Source organism: Malus domestica, chromosome 12, assembly GCF_042453785.1.
Source record: "Malus domestica chromosome 12, GDT2T_hap1".
Classification (NCBI taxonomy): Eukaryota; Viridiplantae; Streptophyta; class Magnoliopsida; order Rosales; family Rosaceae; genus Malus; species Malus domestica.
This window is the reverse complement of record NC_091672.1, coordinates 23,556,177-23,572,745: the sequence shown is the minus strand read 5'-3', so window position 1 is coordinate 23,572,745 and position 16,569 is coordinate 23,556,177. Positions and strand designations below refer to the sequence as shown.

The following is a 16,569-nucleotide window of genomic DNA, read 5'->3' as shown; positions in this document are numbered from 1 at the left end:
TTGAATCTGGCTTTGCAACCCCAACCAACTGTTCTGTAACTGTTTGTAGAGAGATTGACCTGCAAGAAAATGCTGTGGCCCTTGATCCTCATATACTCCGTGATGACTGCTTTTTCCGATCGGACAATCTCAACCCTTGATTCGTTTCAGTGTCAAATGGTAAGCACTACAAAGGTGGCATATGTTACGTTGCTATGTCCAATTTGGTTGAATGTTGAACTAGTAACTTCATAATGGTTCTCTACTTTTTTTTATTATACATAAAATATGTTAACGAGAAAAAGAGAAAACAAATAGTAAAGAACAAACAGCTTTCATCACAAGAAAAAAAAAAAAACAGTAAAGCTAACAACACCGTATCAAAGCAGCAACAACAAACACAAACTATTCATAGGTATATTCTATTCCCGTAAAATAAGCTCATTAATTAGCAGGGGAATGAGTGATTTTCCAAGAACTCAATAGAATTCCAACAATGGGATGGGAGGCAAGGTTACAACGAGGATACAACGTACATGGATGTATACAGCTTCGGGATACTTTTGTTAGAGATGTTCACAGAAAAATGTCCCACCAACGACCTGCTTAAAGACGGACTACAACTCCATAACTTTGTTAGCAAAGCATTGCCTGAACAAATATCCGAAGTTTTAGACCCATCGTTTGTTGAAGGAGGGGAAGGAGAGGATGAGGAATCAACTTGCAAAGACAAAAGTATCGTGGGGCAGCGAAAAGATGAACTGAACCAGGACTGCCTGATCGAAATATTCAGAATCGGAGTTGCTTGTTCAGTGTACTCCCCGTGAGAGAGAATGGATATTAATCATGTTGTGAAGGAATTGCTGCAATCAAAGACACACTTATTGGATCTGCATTGAATTAAGGCCAATGCAGCAGGTAATTAAACTCTGCACTGAACAAATTAATAAATTTCTGAATTCTTTCGGAGATAGTAACGTAACTGAATATATACATAAAGATATTTGGTTTTCGTTTTTGCAGTGACACAATAGAAGAGAAGAAGCGATGTCTTCAAAAGGGAAACAGAATGTCTTTTATTTTTCAAACGAAAGGAAAAATATATTGCATAAACAGATTATATAACTATTGCTTGTTCTGCTATATAAAATACAGAATTCATATGTCTTTCTTTATTTTTCAAACATGATACAAAACTATGCTTTTATTAATAATCTATATGTAGATGAGGCCTGCACGTTGAGATTAATAATCTATATGCTTCTTCTTCTTCTCAAACCGAGGTACGAGTCTCTGATAGTCTTCATTTTGTTCACAACGACATCCATATGCATCCGCTCTCCTCGTGAAATCGCAGAGCATGAAAGCCCTATCTGCATCATCGAAACCAAGCACTCCTCCAATTTTCTTCCTTGGACTAGGTCGTAATCCTGATGTCTTGCAATCGGTCTTTCTTGTATGTCATTTCTGTATCTGCTATCAGCAGCTTCCATGTCATCTCCTTATGTCAATGACATGGTCAGGCAATGCCATAGCAGTAAATTGGTGAATGCTTATACCATCTCTGAACATGTCACCAGTAGGTCTTTTTCCTGTGAACATTTCTAGTAACAGTACTCCGTAACTATAAATATCTCCAAATATGGAAACTTGGCCTCCTATGCCGTACTCTATAGTTAAATACATGTGTTAAGATATCACAACATAACGAATGTAATTTCAATCGTATTCAAGAATGTTCTAATACTTTCTTTTCAAAAGAAGAAATCTAATTTTAATTTTTTTTAAAATAAAAATTTGGCTTTTAACAAGGATCCATACCTGGACGAATGTAGCCTACGGAACCTTTCAGCCCCACTGACATTGCTTGACTTTGGGTGGAATCATTTGATGATTCCGAGAGGAACCTTGTTAATCCAAAGTCACCAACATGGGCTACCATATCTTCATTAAGAAGAACATTGCTTGGCTTTAGATCACAATGAACAATGGATGTTTCACAATGGTGGTGCAGATAATCCAACGCGGAAGCAACATCAATGGCAATATTCAATCTTTGGTTAAGGCTTAATCTCTTAATCTGAGATTGCTCCTTGTCTCTTGGATACAACCATGAGTCTAGACCTTTAAATTCATTACCTTCCATATGAAGGCGCCGCAACATAATACAACTGCCAATAGTTTTGGGGATTTCACCTGATAATTTGTTTCCTGATACATCGAGCTCCGCGAGATTTTCCAAATCTCCCACTTCAGGCGGTAGCGGACCAGTAAAATAATTGTTAGCCATGATCAAAGAAATTGAAAGGGATGAAATTCTTGCTTAGGGAGGAGGGAATCAGACCAGAAAATTTGTTTGTATTTAAAATCAATACCTCTAACTTCTGAAGCTTCCCAATCTGAGCGGGGACACTACCATCAAAATATTACCTTCCATTACCAGAAGGTTCAAGTTTACCAGACTTCCGATAGCGATAGGGATACTTCCATGAATCAAATTCCTCCCAAGAGTAAGAACTTCGAGTTTGGTCGAAATGTTGGCTATGGATGTTGGCAATATTGAGAGATCTAAACCAGCCACAAGTTAGTTACAACAGTAAATAGTTAGTTGTGGTATTTGTGTAGTTAGTTGTATAAGTGTAAAGACTCTTTGTGACTATATGTATCCCTGTGTACTGACAATTAAGCTATGAAATGAAAATATCTTCTTCAACACTTTCCACATGGTAACAGAGCTAACTATTTACTGTTGTAACTAACTTGTGACTGGTTTAGATCTCTCAATAAATTCAAGCTATTGGAACTGGAACTGGCTCTATATCAATTTCTGCTGGTGGAACTGGAAGATATTGTTCTTCCTTGGCGGTGTGGATGGTCACCAAATCAGGCAATGGAGTCATTGGTCCCTGCTTTCCCTTAGGATCCCAGTCGAGCATGATCTGCACCTTAATACCAAGCACACCCTGTCTAAGAAGAACGTGTACAGCAAATCTAATCAACCAAAGTAATTTATCGTCGTCGATTGAGTCCTCCAACTGCTTTCTTCTCTTTGGTTTTGCTTTTGCTGCCCATCTGATTTGGGCTTAGGAGTTTTGGGATTTGGGGTTCGCGATCAGAACAGCAGAAGCAGCAATTGATTGAATTTCATGGAATCACGGGCGTTGGGGAACGCCAACTGAAGTGAATCAGCTTTTCTCCTCTAAGGCCATCTCTAACCGAAGGGTCCAGAGGGTCAGAGGGCCGAAAATAGCCCTAAAATCGTCTCCAACCGAGGACTAGGCCAGAAGGCTCTGGAATCTGGGAGGGCCCTACGGGATCAGAGAGGGCTGGAGGGCTGGCTGCTTTCGGCCAGCCAGCCAGCCCTGGGCTGGCTATTTTTTTTTTTAATGTTTTTTTATTCCTGTCGGTTATACTAAATAATGGTGTATTCTTGTCGGTTATAACCGACATGATTGTTTTAAAAAAAATTCAAATGAAACGGCTACTAGCCGTTGCATTTGATTTGTTTTTTTTTTTTTTACATTATTATTATTCTTTTTTATTTACAACATTTTTCATATAACTTCTATTTTTTCCTATAATTTTTATTTCACAAAATTTGGTTTTTTTTTAAATTCCATTTTTTTCCTATAACTTCTATTTCACAAAATTTGTTTCATATTTTTTTTTCCTATAACTTCTATTTCACAAAATTTACTTCATATTGTTTTTTAAATTCCTTTTTTTTCCTATAACTTCTATTTCACAAAATTTGTTTCATATTTTTTTTTTAAATTCCATTTTTTTTCCTATAACTTCTATTTGACAAAATTTGTTTCATATTTTTTTTAAATTCTATTTTTTTCCTATAACTTCCTAAGCCATTATACAACATTAAATTAAATTAAGTAACATGAAACAACATTAAATAATATGAAACAACATTAAATAAAATTAACCAACATAAAAATTATACAACATGAAACTTAAACAACATTTTAGTTGTAGTTTTTAAATAATAAATTATGTTTGGCCTTATGGCCCTTTGGCCCTCAGTTGGAGATTGTTTTTTGTGATAGGGCTAAAACGAGCACTCTGGCCCTCGGTTGGAAACGGAGGCAAATATGGCCCTGTACTGTTCATTAAAATATTAATATCTTGAAGAATCTTGGAGGGCCAGAGGACTAAAACGAGCCCTCTGGCCAGCCCTCGGCTAGAGATGGCCTAAGTCCAAGGGGACAGACATAAATAAACGCGCCAATAAAAGACGTTAGGGGGTAAAATCGGAATCTCAATAAATTACTTTGCTTGGGCCTGTTTTATTGAATTGATTTGATGTTTGGATTTGTTCTAATCATTAAATAAAGTTATTACATGATTTTTGGTTAGAATTCAAAATTTTGAAATCATTTTTATTGGTTTTTATTTTTAATTTCATTGTTTTTAATTAATTAAAAAAAGGTATAAATAAAAATGTGCACCTAATCAAATTATCACATAAAATCATAAAAACTTCAAATTTAAGGATTCTACTATAAGGACTCTCTCGTTGGAGGCAATATTCCTTTAGGGACACAAAGATTCCCTTTAAATCCTTAAATGAGTACTCAAAAGTGGTGGTGGAAGTTCTTAAGAGCAGCTCCACTGTATTCAATAGCCCGGTGGACCGGCTGTTGCTCCAACCCAATTGCCCTAGCTAGCAGCTCCACCCCATGCATCAATCATATACATCCATTCCTAGCAAAGCTCCATGAAATTTCAACCTTTAAGAAATTGTCTTCTGGCATTTTTTGAAGCAAAATCATCAATTATATCATCATACTCCAAGTCTTCAATCTTATCATTTTCAATGCATAAGATTGCTAATTCATTTAGCATATCTTGAGTCATAGTGGTCCGCAAGCAAGATTTTAATAATTTCAATTTTGAAAAACTTCTTTCTGCAGATGCCACGGTCACAGGTATAGTCAACAGTACACGATAAGCAATCAAGACATTATGACACATGTCAGTTTCTTTTACAAAGTTTGCTATTTCCATGGATGTCCAAGGGTTATTAAAGAGAAATGTTTCTTTAGGTAACATCATTTGCAACACCTGTAATTCGGAACATAAGTCGGCTTCATCTACATCCATGGTATTTCCATGTTTCAAATGTGCTTCAAGATTTATACAATTTTCTTTTAGTTGTTGATCATCCAATGAAATTAACTTCGATGCATCAAACAAGAAGCCAAAAATAGATTAAAAAATCTTTAATTGTTCAAACCTGTGTTTCAGTTGAGAAAGAGCAATATCCACTATAACAAAAAAAAAATATGTTCTAAATGATTTTTCAGCAGACTATTGTTCCTTCTCATTACCATCAACTTCATCATGATGTCTTTTTCTAGGTCTATAATGTTTAGTTTGAAAAACATGGTCAATTTCTGAATCAAGTGCAATTTCTCTAACATCACGCATGGCAGAAGCAAAACCAGTTTCTCTATAGTTTTCAAAAAATTTAACAATTGCTTTCAATACCTTTACAGCAACATCAAGACGCATGTCTTCAGATTGTAATTTTATGCTCACAATGTTAATCTTCAACAAAATGTCATACCAAATAACCAAACTTAATACAAAATCAAAACTGGAAAGTTCTCCTGATGCTAAACATCTTGCATCCCTACTCAATTGGGGATTCTTAATAATTTCCATCAACGTAAACAAAGCATTTATAACTTAGGCTACTTGGGATTTAATTGCTTTAACACTTTCAATGTGACTTTCCCATTGAGTAGTTGACAATGACTTCAAAGTTAAATAATCAATATGTTCAAGCAAAAAATTCCAACGCTTTGTAGAGTTGGAAAACACTGTATACATGCATTGACATGCTCCAAAAAAAAGATTTTGCTTTAAGACATGAACTTGCCATATCACAAACTATTAAATTAAGACAATGAGAACCACATGACATGTAAAAGGCTCTGGGATTTATGTCTAGCAATCTTTTCTGGACACCTTGGTGTTTCCCTTTCCTGTTAGATCCATTATTATAACCTTGTCCCCTCACATTATCAATATCAAGATCAAGAGACTTTAGGACATCTTGCAACTCATTAAAAAGTCCTTGTCATGTATCTTCCACACGTAAAAACTCCATAAAATACTCCCTTATATTTATTGACCTACTTGACAAGTCAACACATCTCAAAATTAAATTCATCTGTTCCACAAGACTTGCATCAGGAGTATAATCAAGTATGACAGAAAAAAATTTGGCTTCTTTTACCTTTTTAATGATTGCGGTTTTGACTTTTGAAGCTAAAGTAGCTATCAACTCATTTTGGATTTTATGGCTCAAATAGTGATGATGAATCTCTTTATTCCCAATGAGTTGAAAATGCTTTTGCATTATTGGATCAAACTCCGCAGTCATTTCAAGTAAACCTAAGAAGTTGCCATTAGAGTCTTCATAAGGTCTTTCATTTGTTCCAATTACGTATGGCAAGACATTTCACAACAACAATAATTCGGAGCATCACTTGTTTCCAATGATTTGTCTCTTTCTTGATTCGCATTTGAAATTCTTTATCAATTGTCTGATTTTTTTTGTCAATCTACTTTTCAACTCAACCCAAGTTCTCGAATTAGTAAGATGCTCTTTACTCTTTTCATGTTGGTCAAGCTTCACACCAAGATGTTTCTAATCATTAATTTCATCTTTTGCTAACTCACTTTTTGAGTCAATTATTTTAAACAAGTTACAACAAAAGCAAAAGACTTTATCCAACTCTTTTGAGTACACGAGCCATTTTCTATCATAAATTTCACCCGTTGGTAATTTTCGATCATAGTAGTGTGAGAAAAAATTTCTAGAGAGTTTGTCTTTACAATAAGTGAGATTAGTTTCTCGAATTGATCCATTTTCTACAAGTAAGTCTCTCAATTCTGTATTAAGACCATCCCAAACTCTTGGATCATAAATGTTTAAATGGACAATAGGTTCAGGAGATTCAATATTTTTCTCTACACCAATATGATCATCATCAATATTTAAATCCACATCACCACCATTTTCATGGTCTTGAGACTCATCACCAACATTTTCTTCTAAATCACCACCATTTTCAGGATCATGAGACTCCCCAACAACATTTTGTGACTCTTCACCAATTTCATTTTCTCTCAAATTTTCAACTAACTTATTCTTTGTAGAGAGGAATTTATTAAGAGATCCTCTTAAATTTTCGGCAATTTCGTTATCCTTTGCCTTTTTTTCCTTTTCATATTACTAGAGAGTTATTTCCTAAAATATATGGCTTCGATAATTTGTTTGTAAAAATTACCTACACATGATATAAAAAAAATATCCTATCAAAATTATCATTCCAACACATATTATATATTATAAAAACACTAACATAAAGTCTAACATATTATAAAAATTGAACCCAAAAATTGGGTTTGAAATGAAATCAAATAATTAAATTAGTCAAGAATTCAATTCATCAACAACAATTATATACATCAATTATCATATAATTCTATATCACTTGAAAAATTTTATATTAAATTATGAATTGATAATTCAAATTTTAAAAATTAATTTACCTCAAAACTCAAAGGGGTTGGTGGTGAGTGAATGCTCTTGCACTTGAGCAGCCAATGCCCAATGTTATGTGATTGTTGTTTGCCTGTGTGCAACAGCTTGCTGTTGAACTTTTGAAAAGGGAGTCAGGAACTAAGGAACGGCAGGGAGGAAGTGGGGAACAAAAGGGGGTGGCCGGGGTGGGAATTAGGGTCGTAAGGTTATGGGAAATCGGGAAAGGGTTGTAAAATGGAGATCGAGTGGTCCCTCTAATAGTCTAATGTCTGATTTTGTTTTGTTTTTTTGTTTGTTTTTTTTTTTGCTGTAATTCCCAAAACCTGGACCCAGTGGTCCCAAATCCCAAAACCTGGACCCAGTGGTCCCAAAACTTGGGCCCTTTTTAAAACTTTCTTGGGCTCTTGCCCTCCAGCCCTTATTTGGGCTTTGGACTTTTTTATTTTATTATATATATACCAAGTTATTTGGGTTTTTTTTTTTGGTGCCCCCTTCAATTTGGGGCCCTGGACAGCTGGGCCTGGGCCGGCCCTGCCGAGAAAGTTATTTAAGAAGATAATGAGGGTGTGTGCGAGGAAGAAATAATCATGATAATAAAGAATTTGCCCATTTTTTGGGAGTTCTAGATAAGGTTTGCGCTCGATGAGCATGGAATGACTAGATTTCTAAATCTTTAAAAAACAGTATGGGTTATACTCTACCAACATCTTTATCCACATGTCTCAAATATTCAGAAATTCAATACAGAAGGAAGCAAATTTGAATGGAAAAGTTACAATTGATTTTGAGGTTTTGCCCACTTTTAAAAGATGTAAAAAGACGTAAATTTTTATTTTTATTTTTATTTACATATTGCAGCAAAGATGAATATTTTACATCCTGCTATTGGAGTTTTTGCTTCCGGTTGAGGCAACTTTCTTCCCCCAATCAATGGCTCAATGGAGTCAGGAAGTTGAATTTTCTCCCCTGTACATTAAAAATGTACTTTTAAATTACGCATATGAACAAGGGTCGTTAGAGTTTGTTAAATCAAATAATTTAATAACTCTTGTTCAAATGTGTAATTTAAACGTGCATTTTCGATGTACACACTAGAGAACCTTGTGAGAGAGTGCCTATAATTTTCTTTGGGTAAAGTGCCAATTTAGTCCTTGAAATTAGGTCTATGAATATTGTTTGGTAAAATAAGTCCCTAAATTCATTAAAAATTGCTAATTTCATCCCTACTATTATATTCAAATTTATTCTATCCAATTTTTTGTCAACTTAAGTCACTTGACACATTTTATAGTGTGATACTGTAATTTTCTCGCCTATAAACCCTAAACATTTCATATATGTTGCGAATCTATCATCTTAACTCCATACACTATTTCTTTATGAAAAATTACCAATCTACCCTCCAATATGTATCACATACAAGTAACGTGACTTAAAAATTGACGGAAGATTGAATATAGTAGCTTTGAATATAATATTAGGGATGAAATTGACACATTTTTATAATTCAAGAACTGAATTTTCTGAAAAAAAAATAGTTTAGAGACCTAATTTTCACCAAGTTGATAATTCAGAAACTAAATAGACAGTTTACACATTTTCTTTAGATGGCTAAAAGAGTCTTCTGGGCCTACTATACACAAAGCCCATATGATATGAAATCTCGATAAAGCCCAGTACTAGCTTGCCGAAATGTTTGCCAGTATTGATCTCTATGTAATAGCCGTTTTTTGATCTCTTTTCTGCATTTGTCCGTGAGCAAGAATCTGAGCACTGTTCTTGGCTTATCTGTGTGAGGGTGGATTTGGAACCTGGGTTTGTTCTTGGCTCATCTTTACGCTATTAAATTTTGCCTCACCTCGACAATTCCTGGCTGTACATGTTCATAGGAAAAAGGCCCACCTACAACGTTTTTAATGACGGACTACAACTCCATAACTTTGTTAGCAAAGCACTGCCTGAACAAGTATCCGAAGTTTTAGACCCGTTGTTTGTTGAAGGAGGGAAGGAGAGGATGAGGAATCAACTTGCAACAAGAATTGTATCGTGGGGCAGCTAAAAGATGTACCGAATCAAGACTGCCTGATTGAAATACTCAGAATCGGAGTTAGGAAACATTAAGGCGTGTTAGGAAACACGCAAAAGCTCAATTAAGACGTGTTAGGAAACATTAAGGTCTATCATTTATAAGACTTATTTGGATGTGCTTTTAAAATGATTGAAATCATTTTTAGAGAAAATGTTTTTTGGTTTCAAAAGCACTTAAAATGCTTTTCCAAATTTTATTTGCATATTTACTAAGGATTGATTCCAAAAATATTTTCATCAAAAACGCTTTCAGTTACTTTAAAAGTATATTCAAACGAGCTATCAGTTTGCATCACAACTTATCAGCTTGTCTCAAATAATTAATATGGCCAAGATATTTCTAGCTCATATGAGGCTACCATTTTGCTAAGGGTTTGATAATTTCCGTACACATAATGGACATTACTAGAAAATTGGCCAGTGTGTTGCTGCGGGTTCTTCATTCCTTAGTGCATTTTTAATTAGATTAATCTAAAAATTGTACATCTTAATTCAACCAATTCAAAAAAAAAAAAAAAAAAAAAAACACACACAGGCGAATACAGATAATTCAACATACTTTGAAACCATTAAGCATAGATACAAACTTGAGTTTCAAACCAATGCAAACCATAAAGCAAAGATACGAACCTGACTTTCAAACCAACTTATTAGCACATGGTGTTAATTAACTTTCCAGTAGGTTTATAAAGTTGTGAAATTAAGTAGTTCATTAGAATTTCTCACAAATTGTACTGAAAACTTCCTGTCGAAAATGAATGACTTCGACTTAAAAACATAAAATGTTGATTGACTCAATCTTAGTATTAGAAGTATTTTGTGACCTTTACACTAAAACCTCCAAATCAAATCCCTCTATTTTTTTTCTCTTTCCTTTATTCCAAATTTAAATAACCAGATAAAAAGCCTCAAAGAACCTCTTTTCCTGACTCCTCCCCCTCTTTCCCTAGGGATCATTCTGCGAAATTTAATCCCAGACCGATCAACACAAATTCATACTGAAAAGTTGATTCTTCTTACTGTTATGGAAGCTCAAATTGCAGTAATTTTACTGGGAACACTTATTTGCGGTGGTGTGCAACTTTGCTGCTACTTCATGACCTGGTAAGTGTGCCCTTGTCTATCGAATAATATCTCTTTGTTTTGTTGGCGTATGTCTCTTCCTTCAACATGATTGATAAGTTTTGTTTTAGAAAAGTAGTATCAAATTGTGTGATTGGTGTTTTTTATACAACCGAAGTAAGGAAAGAGGTAATAGAACTCTTGAGTAGTTCAGGTGCAAGCATGAAATGCTCTTAAACCAACCAAATTCCAAGCCCTGCGATTATGAAGAGACAAATATATATAGTGATAAAATATTGATTCAATCTTACATGATGTCACATACATTTATACAGATAAAAGCTATATATAGATCGGAATAGGTAAAGAAACTTAGCCTGGTGTTGCACATTGTAATCGTCATCATCTTCTTCTTCTTAAGTTGAGATATGAGTCTCTAAGTGCACCCATTTTGTTGACAACCACATCCATACGCATCCGCTCTCCTGGTGATATTGCGGAGCACGAGATGCCTATTTGTATCACCGAATACAAGCACTCCTCCAGTTTTTTTGCTTTGTCCGGGCCGGGATCCTTGTATTTGGCCAGTGGTCTTTCCCGTATTTTATTCCCATATCCGTCGCCATCATCATCTTCAACATCTTCGTCATCTGTTTCGAGGAGCAATGAGGGCTCAACTACGTCCTTGACATGGTCCGGCAATGCCATGGCGGTGAATTGGTGAATGCTTAGACCATCTTTAAAAATGTCATCAGTTGGCCTTTTTCCTGTGAACATTTCTAGCAACAGTATCCCGTAACTATAAACATCTCCTTGTGTGGAGACTTGTCCTCCCATCCCATACTCTGCCATTCAAAACAGTTCATGCTTAGAATTTATAGCATATTTGAAATTTCTTTAGTGCTAAAAGAATATAACAAATGAGGATCATAGAAATCCATACCTGGAGGAATGTAGCCTATGGAACCTTTTAGCCCTACTGACAAGGTTGTACCATATGATGCTTCCAAGAGGAACTTTGCTAGGCCAAAGTCACCAACATGAGCAACCATATCTTCGTCAAGAAGAACATTGCTTGGCTTTAAATCACAATGAACAATGCATGTTTCACAATTGTGGTGTAGATAATCTAGTGCAGAAGCGACATCAATGGCAATATTCAGTCTTTGGGTAAGGCTCAATCTCTTGTTTGGAGATTCTTCGTCATCCCTTGGATGCAGCCAAGGGTCCAGGCTTCCATTTTCCATGAATTCATAAACTAGACTTTTGAACTCATTACCTTGACTATCAATGCTTGAGCATGCAGTTATGATCTTGAGAAGATTGCGGTGCCTTACACTTCTTAAAGCTTTGCATTCATCAATGAAACTCTTGGAAGCTCCTTCTTGTTGAAGGTTTAACACCTTAACGGCAACTATGATGCCATTACCAGAGAGTACTCCCCTGTATACAGAACCAAAACTTCCCGAACCAATGAGATTTTCTGGAGAGAACCCATTGGTTGATTCAACCAGTTGTAAATAAGAGACACCTGATTTTGATTCTTCATTAGAACGTGAAGGTAAAGGTCTACCTCTTGACCTTTTCACCAATGCACAAGAAGCAATGAAACATGACAGAGTAATTATTAATGCAAGTGCACAAGTTAGAGGGATTATTACTTTCGGGGCAAGTAGTCCTTGAGATGAATGAGATTTTTTGCTGGTGCATTCATGTAGACGTAATTCTCGGATGCCACCGCAGAGCTTATTATTTCCAAGAACCGAGAAACCACTCGCATTTGAAAATATCCCTTCTGTGGGCAATTCACCCTCAAATTCATTATAGGAAATATTGAGTTGCTTCAGAGCTCCAAGCTTACCTAAAAATTCAGGAATCTGGCCAGATAAATTATTGCGTGAAATATCTATTTCTTCCAAGCCTCTTAAGTTGGCTAGAGATTGAGGAATTGTTCCTTCAAATTGGTTACCTTCCAAATGTAGGCTCACCAAACTAGTACAGCTGCCGAGGGTTATGGGGATTTCACCCGATAACTTGTTTCCTGATACATCTAGCTCCGAGAGATGTACCAACTCGCCCACTTCAGATGGTAGAGAACCAGTTAAAGAATTGTTCGACATGGACAAAGAAATTGATAGAGATGAAAGCCCGATAACCTCTTTAGGTATGGTGCCACTTAGCTGATTACTAGAAAGGTTAAGCATCAATAAGCTTTGGCAGTTCCCGAGACTCGGAGGTATGCTTCCCTCAAACCTATTCCCCTCCATGAAGAGCCTTGTGACTGAAGTCAAGTTGCCTAGCGTCGACGGGATTGTCCCAGAGAATTGGTTAAGATTCAAATACAGCCCGTGCAACTTCTGAAGCTTACCGATCACATCAGGGACACTACCACCAAGATAGTTTTGTTCCATTCCTAGATTGATCAAGTTTACAAGATTCACAACCCGGGTAGGGAAGCTTCCATGTAATAAATTTCCCCCCATTGTAAAAATTCTCAGTTTCGTCGAAAGGTTGCCTATGGACTCTGGCAATTCCCCTCCAAAACGATTACGACTAAAACTTAACACCTCAAGATTAGTACAATTGGCCAGAAAACTGAGAGAACTCAGGTCACTTGTTTTCCCACTTCCCAGCCTATTGTCATCAAAGTTTAGTCTCACCAACCCTTTCAAAGTTCCAAAATTTTCAGCAGGGAATTTTCCCGTGAGGCCATTTTCGGCAAAATCAAGAAATCGAAGTTTAGAAGCATTTGACAAAGAAACAGGAATACTTCCGGTGAATTTGTTGACACCGCCAGCAAATAACTCAAGATTAGGAAGAGTAGTCCCCACATTTTGTGGGAGCTCTCCATGCAGCTGGTTGTTGGTAACATGAATAGAGTGTATCGACGATATATTATAGATTGAAGAAGGAACCGTACCGGAAAGTTTGTTTGATGCAAGTTCGAAGCTTCCCAAGCTTGTCAACCGCCCGAGCGCATATGGTATGCTTCCTTCAAAATTGTTGTTATCAAGAGAGATTGCAGACATGGAAGAAAAGTTTCCTATCCAATCCGGAATTGTTCCGGTGAGATTGTTTTTACCAACCAAAAAATGGGCTAAATTCAACAACGAATTGAGTTGGTTCGGAATTGACCCAATCAGCTTATTTGAACCAACATTGAGCATTCTTAGCTGCGTGCAGTGAGATATATTAGTTGGAATTTTCCCACCGAAAGAATTCGAAGACAGGTTGAGATACTGCAGGCCTAGTAGACGTCCGATTTCTTGAGGAATTTCGCCGTGAAAGTTGTTGTCTATCAAGTTGATTCCATTAAGATAAGTAAGATTTCCGATTGAAGGCGGTATGGAGCCTACCAACTTTTGAGCTTCCAAGTTCAAGATCATGACTCTTTTGTTCGCATGGTTGCACGTAACGCCAACCCAACTGCACAAATCGACCGAATCATTCCATGAGTTCATGATATGGAGAGGATCTTCTGTTATTCTCCTCTTGAAGTCCAGCAGAGCGAGGCGATCAGATTTGTTTCCGAATGTGGATTCCGGGCACGAGATCATGCATAAGAGAAAGAACCCGGGAAGGAATTTAAACAAAAAATTCGTACGGTAAGTATACGAAGGCTCCATTTTGTTGTAAATACTGAATCCTGAATACTGATTTCGTTTTTCTTTTTCCATTGTAGTTTGTTTGTTGAATTCAGTGTTTAAAAGAGGAGTCTGCTTCTTCATTACTGGGTTCGTTGAGGAGATTTGACTTTCTTTGGGAAGCAATTAATGTGATCTAACGTTTGTTTCCTATCAGCAGGCCACCCACTGGAGAAATTCTAGGTGTGGATGTCTGAACAACGCGGCCGTCCAACCACCCACTAAACACCCCTACTTGTATTTTGAGCCCATCCCTTTGTGTTTGGTCACATTTAGTGTCCTGGACGGGCGTCTGCACGCGAAAGCTCGCTGGTTTAGTATTGTGGTGTTTAGAAGAAAAAAAATTATTTTTATTATAATGTGAGAATAAGTTTATTTTTGTTATTTCACGTTTTCAGCTTACTTTCATCTAAAACTGTGAAAATAAGCTGTTTTTAAGTGTTTACCCGACACATTTTTTAGCTTCATTTTTTTTTATATCCATTTTTTATAAAAACACCTCAGTACCTCTAAGACCCATGTAGCTCCACGTGAGATGACCATTTCCTCAATTTGCATCACAAACTTCCTTTACATTATTATTATAAGAACTTTAACGAAAAGTTTCCGGTAATGTTCACTTTAACGAAAAATCATATTTTAACACTAAAAAGTCAATCTTGGTACTATTCACTTTACCTTTATTTTGTCCTTATCGTTAAAACTCAAAGTTTTCAAGTCCTTTTCATTACTTTTCCTTATTATCTAACGGGTTTGGACCAATTTATCTAGGGTTTGAGTTGACATCAGCTCGTCTCAAATAATTAATAATGGCCAAGATATTTCCAGCTAGGCATATTTCCAGCTAGCCCTTGGTCTCGCTTCCTTCCTTCGGGCCCTCCTTTCTTTCTTCCTTTGGACCGCTGTTTCTTTGGGCTCATACTATTTTCGGGTTTGGAAAGGGCCCTGTGTTAGAAGGTTGTTTTTCATTTAAAGGAAAATATTGCTTTTTGATGGAATAGTTTGCAAAATACATGAAAGAAAGAAGGAAAGAATCATATCTGATCTTGGCGTAGGATGAAGAGAAAGTTATTGTAGATGTATGATTTTCGTTTGAATATAATTTGTATCTTCTAAGAACGGAAAATGCTACTTTCAAAGACAAAGTGGGTGAGGAAAAATCATTTGATGGTCCCCTATGCCAAGAAAAGATGGAGGAAGAAATTGAAGAAAAGGAAGTAAAATCGCCAATTAAAAGTGTGTCATAATTGAAGCGGAAGCCATAATAGAAGAAGACAATCAAGTTAGCATCCATGACGAATAAGGTATTGATAAAACTCAAACTATCGAGGTCGACATGGTAGTAGGATATATGCCATTATCAAACCAGGCATGTGAACCTGGACAACAAGATGAGTCAACTACATATTCAAATCTTATTTAGGGAATCGACTACATGGTTGTACAATCCAAGTTGGAAGAAGTTCTGGCTCCTCATGTCAGAGATTATACGTGCTTATCTAGGTTCATGATTCTTGATGTCAGAGGCAATTTTAAGACGAACTCGATTCAAGTGGAAGAGTGTGATGTATGACAAGATATGAGTCAATTTTGATGGAGAAAGATAAAGAAAATAAAATATTTCAAATTCTGAAAAAGAAGAATTAAGGTTCGGAAATATTAGATTCAATCGATATGTGACAAAAAAGGTAGTAAGAACTATCTGGTGCTAGAATTGAGTGTATAATATGTCCTTATATCGATTGACTATTAAATGCCTAATTCTGACACCAAAATATTTCTTACTGTCTTTTTTGTCACCATGTAGATTGAATTCAATATTTCCGAACTTTAATTCTTCTTTTTTCAAAATTTAAAACATTTTAGTTTCTTTATCTTTCTTCGTCAGAATTGATCCATATTTTGTCCTCTATCAGTTCTTGCATTAGTACAAATACAAAAGGACTAGATTATAGGAAAAGGATCCTAGGGATCCCGTGATCTCACTTGATTATTGTATATCGTGCGGTCAAAAATTATTTCAAAATTTAAAATTTAATATTAAATATGAATAGTACCTAGAAAACTGACCGAACGATATACGATAAACGGGTAAGATCACTTGATCCCTAAGATTCCTAGGAAAAAGATCCACGCCGGATCCTTTTCCCAGAGTATAAACATACAAAGTCCTCCGCTTGACCAAAGAATAAGAATAAGAACTGAGATCATTTCTGGACGTAGATT

General features: G+C 36.0%; 2 protein-coding genes and 2 long non-coding RNA genes across 4 annotated transcripts; 2 read left to right on the top strand and 2 right to left on the bottom strand.

Moving 5' to 3' along the window:
• Positions 1–433: 433 nt before the first annotated feature.
• Positions 434–1,146, top strand: LOC114819934 (uncharacterized). Its single transcript, XR_003767265.2, has 2 exons — positions 434–897; positions 1,003–1,146. It is a non-coding gene; the product is annotated as an uncharacterized lncRNA (long non-coding RNA).
• LOC103413882 (probable LRR receptor-like serine/threonine-protein kinase At3g47570) lies at positions 1,030–2,346 on the bottom strand. Its single transcript, XM_070809323.1, has 2 exons — positions 1,801–2,346; positions 1,030–1,649 (listed from the first exon to the last, which is right to left on the bottom strand). Exons 1-2 carry the CDS (start codon positions 2,267–2,269, stop codon positions 1,474–1,476), a joined length of 645 nt encoding a protein of 214 aa, XP_070665424.1. The 5' UTR covers positions 2,270–2,346; the 3' UTR covers positions 1,030–1,473.
• An 8,236-nt stretch (positions 2,347–10,582) lies between these two features.
• LOC139190046 (uncharacterized) lies at positions 10,583–14,670 on the top strand. Its single transcript, XR_011574033.1, has 2 exons — positions 10,583–10,741; positions 14,504–14,670. It is a non-coding gene; the product is annotated as an uncharacterized lncRNA (long non-coding RNA).
• Positions 10,962–14,463, bottom strand: LOC103450624 (probable LRR receptor-like serine/threonine-protein kinase At3g47570). The gene is made up of 2 exons (XM_008389991.4): positions 11,643–14,463; positions 10,962–11,544 (listed from the first exon to the last, which is right to left on the bottom strand). Exons 1-2 carry the CDS (start codon positions 14,425–14,427, stop codon positions 11,102–11,104), a joined length of 3,228 nt encoding a protein of 1,075 aa, XP_008388213.4. The 5' UTR covers positions 14,428–14,463; the 3' UTR covers positions 10,962–11,101.
• Positions 14,671–16,569: the final 1,899 nt, after the last annotated feature.